The sequence below is a fragment of the Salvia miltiorrhiza genome, chromosome 4 (genome assembly GCF_028751815.1).
Source record: "Salvia miltiorrhiza cultivar Shanhuang (shh) chromosome 4, IMPLAD_Smil_shh, whole genome shotgun sequence".
NCBI classification, from domain to species: Eukaryota; Viridiplantae; Streptophyta; class Magnoliopsida; order Lamiales; family Lamiaceae; genus Salvia; species Salvia miltiorrhiza.
Genome location: NC_080390.1, coordinates 39,119,525 through 39,131,022, shown reverse-complemented (window position 1 = coordinate 39,131,022; position 11,498 = coordinate 39,119,525). Strand labels below are relative to the sequence as shown.

At 35.2% G+C, this 11,498-nt stretch overlaps 1 protein-coding gene and 1 long non-coding RNA gene across 3 annotated transcripts; both read right to left on the bottom strand.

The window, feature by feature from the left end:
• Positions 1–339: 339 nt before the first annotated feature.
• LOC131021569 (uncharacterized) lies at positions 340–4,576 on the bottom strand. Of its 2 annotated transcripts, XR_009100992.1 has the most exons (8): positions 4,077–4,576; positions 3,802–3,980; positions 3,603–3,704; positions 3,466–3,522; positions 2,837–2,887; positions 2,107–2,235; positions 1,751–1,868; positions 340–822 (listed from the first exon to the last, which is right to left on the bottom strand). It is a non-coding gene; the product is annotated as an uncharacterized LOC131021569 (long non-coding RNA). The 2 variants fall into 2 exon arrangements; XR_009100991.1 differs by lacking the exon at positions 2,837–2,887 and having other exon boundaries at positions 4,077–4,572.
• Positions 4,577–7,686: 3,110 nt separating this feature from the next.
• On the bottom strand, positions 7,687–8,420 carry LOC131021568 (uncharacterized). Its single transcript, XM_057950819.1, has one exon. It carries the CDS (start codon positions 8,304–8,306, stop codon positions 7,863–7,865), a length of 444 nt encoding a protein of 147 aa, XP_057806802.1. The 5' UTR covers positions 8,307–8,420; the 3' UTR covers positions 7,687–7,862.
• Positions 8,421–11,498: the final 3,078 nt, after the last annotated feature.

The window sequence follows — 11,498 nt, the reverse complement described above, 5'->3', positions numbered from 1 at the left end:
ATCAATACACCAATGCAGATTTTTAGTTTGGAGAGTAAGAGCTTCCTCTTATATGTATGTTTTATATTAGTGAAATTAGTAATGGTTTATTGCGATTTCTCGACATGATTTCACACCTTCTTTGTATAGCAATGTACATGCGACCATGATTTTATCGAAATCTTTAAAAAGGCGACAATAAGTTATTTTTTTATAATTACTAATACTTTTTTTTCTTCTACCGATATGTTATAATGTGACTTAAAAAAATGTCAGCTTCTGTTTTTATGATGGTGGATAGGGGTCCATTTCTATCGTTTCACCTTGAGCCCATTTTTTTTATCAAACATGGAACTCTAATTTTTATCGAGATAAAATAAATAATAAAAATTTATTAACATAAAACCAACCCTGTTATATGGTGTGTTGGACTAAAACATGACTATCAAACATATGAGTCTAGGCACTCATAAACAAAACTCAAGATTTAACACAAAAAATAAAAATAAAAAATGAGATGAACTGAAACTGATTGCATATTAAGAAAGTGGTTCTTTTGATTGTATAACTGCTGAAGCTATAACAAATTAATCGAGCAGCTAGGGGCGTTTGGTGAAATTGACAAGGCTGTCAATATGTTAGGCGAAATGAGGCAGCACAGGATGGACTGACTAATGACTGCTGGAATTTCGATTTTACCTTCCGCGACCTCTTGAAATTTGATAGAAGTAAGACCAAGCAAAGAAGTTATAAGCGCAAACTGGACATGAACAAACTTTTGAGAACCAGCCTCTTAATTTCTTAACACCAGGATCCTCATATCCGCCAGCACCAACTCCAAGCCTGCACAACAGAAGCATAGTTAGGTGCTTTGAATCATGAAAAGGGAAAGGATTATATATATATATATATATATATATATATATATATATATATATATATATATATAGGGTGTGGTTCTAGAGAGAACTACATTATTTGTGAGAACGGGAGAACCATCAAATCTAATGCATTCACTGTAAAAATTAATGCATTCGCTGTTAAAATTAATGCACTCAAAAAAATAAAAAAAATTGCTCCCTTCAGGATTCGAACCCAGGATCTGCATTCATCCAACAAGATGATGTATCCACCGTAGATCTTGATGATCGAATGGCTGAAAATGGTTCTCCGTTCTTTTTTTATTTATGGTTCTTTCTTGAACCTCTCCCTATATATATATATATATAGGGAGAGGTTCAGGAAAGAACCATAAATAAAAGAAGACCGCAGAACCATTTTCAGCCATTCGATCATCAAGATCTACGGTGGATGCATCATCTTGTTGGATGAATGCAGATCTTGGGTTCGAATCCTGAAGGGAGCAATTTTTTTTATTTTTTTGAGAGCATTTTTTTTTATTTTTTTGAATACATTAATTTTAACAGCGGATGCATTAATTTTTACAGTGAATGCATTAGATTTGATGGTTCTCCCGTTCTCACAAATAATGTAGTTCTCTCTAGAACCACACCCTATATATATATATATATATATATATATATATATATATATCTGGTCATAGATATGAAAATGTACCCTAATTCATTTGTATTTTGTAGAACAGTGGAATAATAGTATTAGAATCTTAAAGTAGTTATCACAAAGCCATATGAGCTTTCACATTGTATAGCTCATATTTAGTAAAGAAATTTGAGACTATGCCACATGGCACAACAATTAGTAATCATAATTTTACACGCACATGCATACAGATTGTTTCGGACATTACCTCCCAAGTTGACCAAGAAGTATGATTATGATGATAGCAGCAGAGAATCCCTCGTTAAATGTAACTCCAAAGATTCACAAATCTACCATATATAGTGATTCGATGTCCAATCCCAGCTCTGCCATGTCAAGAGATATTGAAGGTAGTGAGACATACAAAAATGAAATGAAGAATGCTGAAAATGAGGAAATCTGAAAGAAGGGAAGGGGATGTCAAAGATACACAGACAGAATTTCCTACTCCTAATCATAGCAATGCTAATACATTAAAAAAGCAACCTAACCAACTAAAACAGATTAAGCAAAATAGTGAGAAACCAAAAGAAGCAGCAAAAAGATACAAGAGAAGATTCATACCATGACTGATAAAATCTCTTTGCTTCAAGGCTCTAGATTGGAAAACAGCTGAAAAGTTGCACGAGGACATGAATGCAAATGGCATAGTTCTCAACGATAGAACAATGACTCTTTACTGCTCTTTTGCAACTGCACAAGGTCAGCACTCTTAATGGTTGTGCATGAACTAATAGGTAAGGTGGGAAAAAGAAAATACAGATACATTTAGGATCGTAAATCAACAAAACTATTTATCTAAGATCAGTTCAATAATAGCTTGCTTACTTCCTAAAACACTAAATGCGCAGCATACATCATGGCCCCAATTTAAGATGGATAATAATCTATAGTGACTACAAATTTGCAATTTGTGGAGTTTGTTTCCATTATTATCCCCCATACTACTCCTATTTTCACGAGATGTTGGCTTTGAACAATGAATCCCCTAAAGCTTCAATGCCTCCTCTGATTCATCTATAGATCACAAACTCATTTAATTCTTACAAGCATACAGAGCATAAAACAAATTACTCGAAGTTTGATGTATAAAGAGCACACTGTTAAGTTTGATATGCAAACCAAGTTTTAAAAACCTGGATGGTAATATAAGAAATAACTCTGCCTAATGAGTATGAGTTGTTGACATACAAACCTAATTGCTTATACTTAAATCATGGTTATCTTAGTTAGTGGCAAACCATAAACAAATAGATGAGCACACATAAAATTGGAATCGAATTAGAAAGCTTACACCAAACTGAATTAGGCAAGAAGAAAGTACGATACTCAAACTAACCGGAAACTGAAAATGTTGGAGAGTGTAGTTAAATAGGTACAGAGAAAGAAAAAGAAATAATGAAAAAGTCATCTATAACATAACTATATATAATCAAAAGATAAAGCCAGTGATATTAGAGGTCTGCTATCTTTTCATTCAAGCTCATATTTATCCTAATTTTTTTAGTTTTTCTTTACGCCATGATATGTACCACCTCTGATATGCCCCGGTTTTACCAAGTAGCATGCAAACTGCCAGTTCCCATTTCCCTAAACTTCCATAGTCTTGACCATTTTTTTCCTTGTACTTTCGAAAGTAATTTGAGATACTAATATTCTGTCTTTTATGTACAGGATGGAATCATAAATCAGATGCAAGGTCTAAATCCTCAGGTATGCAACTTTCTTATTTCTCAGCAAAAGATGAAAGCTCATTCAGGCTCCCTCTCCGGATTATCTTTGATTTACACCACTAACAATTCAATAAAGCTTAAACCTATATAACCAATCAAGAAAATAATATGCTTCACGTGTATGGCAATGTTAAACTAATCTAAATCAAATATTCGAAAAGAAAAGCCCATATGGAACTAAAACAAACACCAGATTTCTCATGTCCTCCGCCCCCACCATTGTCGTGTTCATTCGCTTTTCCGATCACTGCCACCAAAAATTAATTAATTAAGAAATAAAAACAAATAACAATATTATTCCGAACCTCGTCAGAGGGACATGGATACCTGAAATACTGATTTTGGCAGTTTTGGAAATAGAGATTTGAAAACTATCACCATTTGATTCGGAAGTGAAATTCTTCGCTTGCACTATCACTTCACAATTTCCTGCGAATCAAGAATGTAAGAATCAATACAAATATATAACTGAAGTATGAAAAAAATGGGTTGCAAATCAGCTAAGGAATTTCATAATTTCATTTACCAACGGAGATAGGAGCTGATGATGGACGCGAAGAGTTTCTTCTTCTCGGCGCCACTCCAGTGTGAAAATGGGAGGAGATCGGAGAAGTTGGGCATCGGCGGTGATGGCGATTTCTAGCCCGACAACCGAGTGAGATAGAGCAAGGGGTGGGCGATTTCTAGTCTTTCCGCCGCCGATATCTTTGTATTCCAGAAAGAGAAAATGTTGCAGCAAATAGTCCGACAATTATGAGAAACAATAGAAACACATAAACATCAAATTGTTCAATCACGTACCTTAAAAAATAGTTCGGAATCAGGCGGGGAGATGGAGCACCAAATCCTGCCAATTTTGATGTATCAGTGGTGGGAGACCCGGTATATAGAGATTAGCATATCAATTGTTGTGATAAGGATTTGTAGACGGCGGGAGATGGGATTTCAGAACGATTTGCAGATGGATGGAGAGATTCAAGAATGATCGGAAGATGAGATTTGAGTACGGTGATTGCAGACGGATGGAGAGGGATTTGAGAATATTTGCAGATCAATTGCTAATCTAAGTTTTGTAACGGTGATTGAGCATGAAATTTGCAGAGGGATGGAGAGAAATTTGAGAAGAATTTGCAGATCTATTGCGCCTCTAATTTGTAACGGATGATTGAATATCAGAATTGATTTTCTAGCAGACCTTGAGAATTGAGATGTAAAATAAATAATACAGGATTAGATAAATCAAAATAGAGACTTTTGAGAGCGCCACGTAGGATAGAGAATTGCTGTGGGCTCTCAAAAATGTATTGCTTTATAGAATTGATAGATTTCACTGATGATTTATGTGGTTCGAACATTTTATGTACTATTATCTTCTAATTAAATTATTTAAAATTCCATGATTTATGTGGTTCGAACATTTTATGTACTATTACCTTCTAATTAAATTATTCAAAATTCCATGAATCAGGCTTACGTTATGAATGGACTCGTAATTTTTTCATATGATATTTCTGATTTATTAATGTAATTCAATTATATCTCACGGACATAATTTAAATAATACGAAAGAATATGAAAACTGAGTACAAGTCTACAAGCACAATTTGATGTTACACAACATGCAACTGTGTTACTTGATTACACCTATAGGTGGAATTCTGGGTTGAGCCGGGCATGTATGTCGGACATTCTAATCATTTTGAACGGGCCCAATCCGGCCTAAGATGCCATCGGGCTTAAAATCTCTGGGCCTTTATCCGACCAAAACTGGCCCAATGAGGCCCTTTGGGCTAGGATGAACTTGTTCCGCCATATCTATTACTCCCTCCGTCCCACGATCTTGACACGTTTGGTTTCGGCACGAGAATTAAGGAGTTTTAGATTAGTGTTTTAAGTGTGTAATTAATAAAGTATACTTTTTTTTTTGAAAAGTCAAGAAAAAATTTTATTAAAACCAAAAGAGTACAAGAAGTACTCAAGTTCAATCACAAAATACACAATACGGCGGGACCGAATGGGACCATCACAATTCGAAAGACGACACTATGAGAAACAAGAGCAGGGGTCAAGTGTCCAGTCGTGCAGTGAGAAGCAAAATTGCTCAACTCTAGCCTTGATCCATTTCTATGAAAACAGAAAAATATCCTCCACGGTTTTACCAATATCTGGGATTCCATTCTTGAAGATGCTCGCGTTCCTAACTTTCCACACCGTCCAACACACACATTGCCAAATGCAATTGTGAAACATCTTGCTGGGTTTGTTCTTGCCTAAGCTGATGAATTCGAAGAAGTGTTCTTGCCTAATAAAGTATAAAAGTGATAAAGTAGGAGAAGTAATGTAATAAAAGTGATAAAGTAAGATAGAGAGAGTAATAAAATTGATAAAGTAGGAGAGATAATATCAAGATTCGTGGGACGGAGGGAGTACATGTATAAAAACTAAATGTTTGAAAATTTTGCAATATCACTTTTACTCCAAACGGCACTCACAATTGTCCAATAAATTTTTTGTTGATTACTATACAATATTGTTCCTACTGTATTTTTAATGCATTGATAATTAATATGTTAATATTTATATATATCAAGTAAGATGAACAAACATTTACAAAATATATTAAGTAATGTGCTGTTGGTCATTTTGTAACACTACATTATGATTAAATAATCTCATAAGCCAACTAAAGTTATTTAATAAATATTGTTCATTTTAAGTATAATAGGTTTATTTTCTATAATGAATATAATTTTAAACTATAATAAAGGTAATTAAAAATATTTATATTATTGTTTATTTTATAAGATGTTATACTCGTAGGCTCTCTATGATTATTGAAATTATATTATACCATAGGTTTTTCGTTCAAGGAATATTTATTTTATTTCATGACTCTATTAATATGATATATATTTATACATGAAAAATGATTAATATACATATAAGATACAAATAATTCTATAAAGTAGAGGTCTTAATTATATTTCTTTACCATATATAACATACACACATCCTTGTTTCTCCTAGGGAATCCCTTCCATGATGTTTGATGGATCCTTTTTTTCTCGAACAGTCTTTTAGGAGGATCCTTTATTTTTATGAGTCAACCTTCCTCCGAGAAGATGCTAAAAGATTTATTTTTTGGGATCCAGGACACCTAGAGATCCAAGATTCTTGTCCGTTAGAAATCTTTAGTTCATCTGCTAACCTCCCTTTTGAGGTATATATATTTTTTTAAAAAATTAACAGTATTAAACAAAGAAATTTAAAAATCGTGTTAAAGGAGACTCGAATCTAAACCTTTGGCCTCAAGCATTAACCCCCTAACGCCTGTTAACCTCCCTTTTGAGGTATCTTTGATTGTTCATGTGTGCTTCCATATGCTATCTTCAGATTATTTTGGTGGGACCCCTTATTTATATATCTTAAGGTTCCGCCAAACCGAAAACTCATGAGGAATTTCGTATTCGGATCTTCAAATTAAATCAAAATATGATTGACCCATATAACTGCTTAACACTATGCATTAATTAACAAAATGTATTTATGTTTGAAAAATGTAAAGTTATGTTAGTTTAATTTGGACAGATATAAAGTTATGTTAATTAGTTTGGATTCTGTCCACACCGCGAAAATTAACAATCCATGCAATACAAGAAACCGTGTGCTAAAACCAGGCACAGAAGTAGACATAACACCAACTTTGTGAATCCATCTGATCAAGAGAAGGAAAGATATATAATATTTCAAGATATATAATTAATCACACATGATTAGCAAGCCTTACAATTGAACAGATTAGAATATTGACATGACACATAACTCCACCGACCGTCTTTACACTTACACAAGCACTTCAAAATAAATAAACGCCTCCTCCTTATTTGACTATTTCCATCTATAAAGTAGCTATACCACACTTTCTATTCCATTACTTTTTTATAATCGTTACATACCACAACCTTCATCCTCTATTACATAATATTTCACTTTCTATTCCATTACTTTTTTATAATCGTTACATACCACAACCTTCATCCTCTATTACATAATATTTGCAAATGCAATATTTCATATTGCATTTACAAACGATCGCCATATATATATTAGCGGAAGAGTTTGTATAATTTTGTATACTCAATTTTAATGTATTTAGGAAAAATCACGATAATGTATGGTTATATATATATATATATACAAAATATAATTTTCATTTAATATAAAAATTACAAACTTTTTGTATTTAACCTATAAAATAATTGCAATGAACTCATGATCCTAAAATCGAATTTCATGGGGGTTTTACATGATTGATTAAGTGCAATTACTTTGTCTATTTAGTGCAATTATTGTATAAATTAAGTGCAAATAATTCATAGTTTTTACGAAAACTTAAGTTTTCACTTCCATATAAATATAACTAGCAATCATATGTATATGTAATAAAAAAGTTGCACACTTATGTCCAATTCGCAATTATCAATACACAACACAAAAGAGACATTAATATACACAGGTGAACATATTGATGATGTTTAAAGCAACAATTTTGCAAAATACTAATTGTAGTAGAAAATAATACTAGATTCACACCATGCTACTTCTTGAAGGCGCATAAGTTTTGCTCCTAAGGTAAACTTCCGGCCTCACTCCGACGCCGTCGCCACCAAATTCACAAGGCTTATCTTCATCGATCCTGCCAACGGTAACCGTGCGGCTGCGAGGAAAGGCCGGCACGCCGCCTGCAGCCATCGGCGACGAGCGGAGGAGCTCGGCCTTCCTGCGAGTGGAAGCAACCCTAATAAGCTCCCGCAAATCGTCGTCTCTGGAAGTGTGATCTGAGTAGGATGAGTTGGCGCTGAAGCTTCTCGGAAGACTTTGGAAATGGAGGTTGGGAACGCCGACGGCGGCGTGGCCGGCGCAGGAGGTCATGCTCCGCACGTACAAATCCCGGGCTCGGGCCAGGATTTTAACGGGCCCTTTGATGTATCTCATGAATTTGCTCTCTGTGCGAGCCTTTTTAGTGCTCATTTCGCTCTCTGGCCTGTGATCCACGCGGATACAAAGTCGTCGTTTTTTATATAGGAGTGGATTCTTAGGTTTGGATAAAGAAGAGAGAACGATATGGAAAATGACTGGAAATGTTGTTTAATTATATAGAGAACCAAATATATATATATATATCGAGAAAGAAAGAATCCACTGAGAATAATAAAATAGGATGAAAATGAATTTAGAATCTTAAATATTGAGATTCTATGATTGATATTTCATTCAAATTTATCGTGTAAAATAAAAATACGAATAAATTAATATAAATTTACGATAAACTGCTTCAAATGCACTATCGAATAGCCGTTCAAACTTGAGTTTAAATTGTGAAAGGTCCGAAATTTTCATCACATTAACTGAATTATAACTATTCGTACATTACAAACAACTTATTTGTAGATTTTATTAATTTATTCGTTATTCTCATTTCTCACGAAAATAACTATATTGAAAGCATTAAAAAAAATTATTTAAATATATCAATTAATTACGATGTTTATCGTGCCTAGCACGAATGGATTTACTAGCCAGCATTAACAGGTGATTCTCACTATGCGCTCGAGCGCACAGAGACCTCCCCATCAGTTAATATCCTTTAGGGTTGTAGATTAAGGTGGTTAATGCGGATGAGATCCCCTTTTTCATAATTTAGTGTGTACCACCGTGTACCACTCCTAATCTCATTATTTATAATTATTTTTTAAAAAATAAAAATTATTATTATATTATAAACTCTAATTAATATTTATCACTAAAAATTGAAATTTAAAAAAGTTATATATCCTAACTTTGAATTAATTAACCCAAATAATCTATTATTAATTCAAATAAGTATAAAAAATAGACAAACCCTAATTAGATGAGCGAACCCTTGTTAATTATCTTTATACTTATATTAAAGTATAATAAATTAAAATTAAAGAAAAAATAATTAAAAATTATAATAAATTAAGAGTGGTACACGGTGGTACACACTAAATTATGGGACAGATGATCTCATTTGGGTTAATGTATGATACAAATTAAAGGATTTACTTAATAGTATTATAATTTTTAACTTAAAATTTATTTGATAATTAGTTTTTCACTTAGAATTACCAAAAGCAACAGTGGAAAAATGGTCGATGAGGCCTAGCTCAAGTGGCAAAGTTGAGGCACTCAAAGACTCTTTTTTGTGGCGTGTGGTTGTTTTCTCATATTTGTGTAGTGTAAGGTCCCGCCCGCATGTGAATTGCAAATTTGATTATATATTAGATGGCTCTTGTAATTCTAAAAAAAAAATGGAAAAATGAATGTTTTGAGATAAAAATATAATATAATTTACTGATAATGAAATTGGAATTTTATATATATATATATATATATATATATATATATAATGTAATAGCTAGTGGTAATTTAAAAGAATTATGTGGTAAATACCTCCAGGTTTTGAAGGAATTTCACGAAAATGGGAAAATACCGAAAGGTGGTAACGCCTCTTTTATTGTTCTGATTCCGAAGAAAGAAGGGGCTGGGTCGCTCGATGAGTTTCGCCCAATTTCTCTTATCACCAGCTTGTATAAAATTGTGGCTAAGATCCTGGCTGAGAGATTGAAGAGGGTTATGGGGTCGATCATTTCCGATAATCAAAGTGCGTTTGTCAAGGGTCGCTTCATCCTAGATGGGGTGGTTATCCTGAATGAAGCTATTTTTGAGGCAAAAAAGAAGAGAGTGGGCCGTATTTTCTTCAAGATTGACTTCGCAAAAGCATACGACTCTGTGCAATGGGATTTCTTGGATATGCTTCTCAGTCGACTTAACTTTGACGGACTTTGGAGGAAGTGGATTAAAGGGAGTCTGGAATCTGGAACGGCAAGTGTTTTGGTGAACGGGTCATCGACGGGAGACTTCAAAATGGAGAGAGGTTTGAGACAGGGTGACCCGTTGTCACCTTTCCTTTTCCTTATCGTGGCAGAAGGCCTCAACGAGTTCATTGAAAGAGCAACGGAGAGGCAGTTCCTGGTTCCGGCGAAGATTGGCAAGGATAAAGTGTCCATTTCACATCTACAGTACGCGGACGATACTATCTTCTTGTTGGAGACAGATGACAGAAATATGGAGAGCGTGAAGAAACTCCTGATTCTCTTCCAGTTCGTCTCGGGTTTAGCTGTAAATTTCGACAAAAGTTGTCTTCTGACAGTGGGAGTGGATGACGCAGTTGAGAGGAGATGGGCTTCGCTCCTCAGGTGCAAGATCGGATCCTTTCCGTGCAACTACTTGGGTACTAAAGTGGGGGGGCGCAGCAATGGTGTTGGAGATTGGAAGTTTTTGGTTGAAAAAGTTTCAAACAAAGTGGCAAGCTGGAAGAAGAGACATCTTTCGCTGGCAGGACGAATTACTCTAGTCAAGTCAGTGTTGCAATCCATCCCGGTCTATCAATTATCCCTCGCTTTCATACCTAAAGCGGTGATTAAGGAACTTAATTCACTGTTCTCAAAATTTTTGTGGGGAGGAGGTACACAGACGGGCGGTATCACCTGGTTTAAGTGGAATGCCTTGTGCTTCAACAAGGATTCAGGAGGTCTGGGGTTTCGGAATATCGATTGGTTTAATCAGGTGCTATTAAGTAAGTGGCTCTGGAGGTTTTTGGGGGAGGGGAAAGCTCTGTGGGTAAGGGTGATCAAATCGCTTTATGGGGAGCTAGTGTGGGGGGAAGGGGGAGAATGTTCGGTGGCGGGAAGAGGTGGACAGAAAGGGTGGTGGCAAAAAATTGTGGAAAAGGGAGGAGGGAGGAGAGAGCGATGGTTCATCAATAATTTGAGGCGAAGAATTGGGGACGGGCTTGAGATCAGCTTCTGGGAGGATGTGTGGGCGATAGACAAACCCCTTAAGTTTGTGTTTCCGAGATTGTATAATTTGAGCCTGAACAAGAAAAAGCTGGTTGGTGAAAGCGGGTCTTGGGAGGGAGGGTCGTGGGTATGGAGGGTCGAGTGGAGGAGGGAGTTAAGGGAGAGGGAGAAAGGACTTGTGGAGGATCTCCGGTTGGTGATTGCTGATTTTGCTCCTTGTGTAGATGTAACAGACGGATGGAACTGGAAGGCGACACCAGATGGATGCTTCACAATCAAGTCGGCATATGAAATTGTGGCAAAAACAAGACAGGAGCAACAAGTTTTACCTTTGGAGATG

Coding starts and splice junctions, on each gene's coding strand:
- LOC131021568 (XM_057950819.1), bottom strand. CDS start 8,306: ATGAGCACTAAAAAGGCTCGCACAGAGAGCAAATTCATGAGATACATC.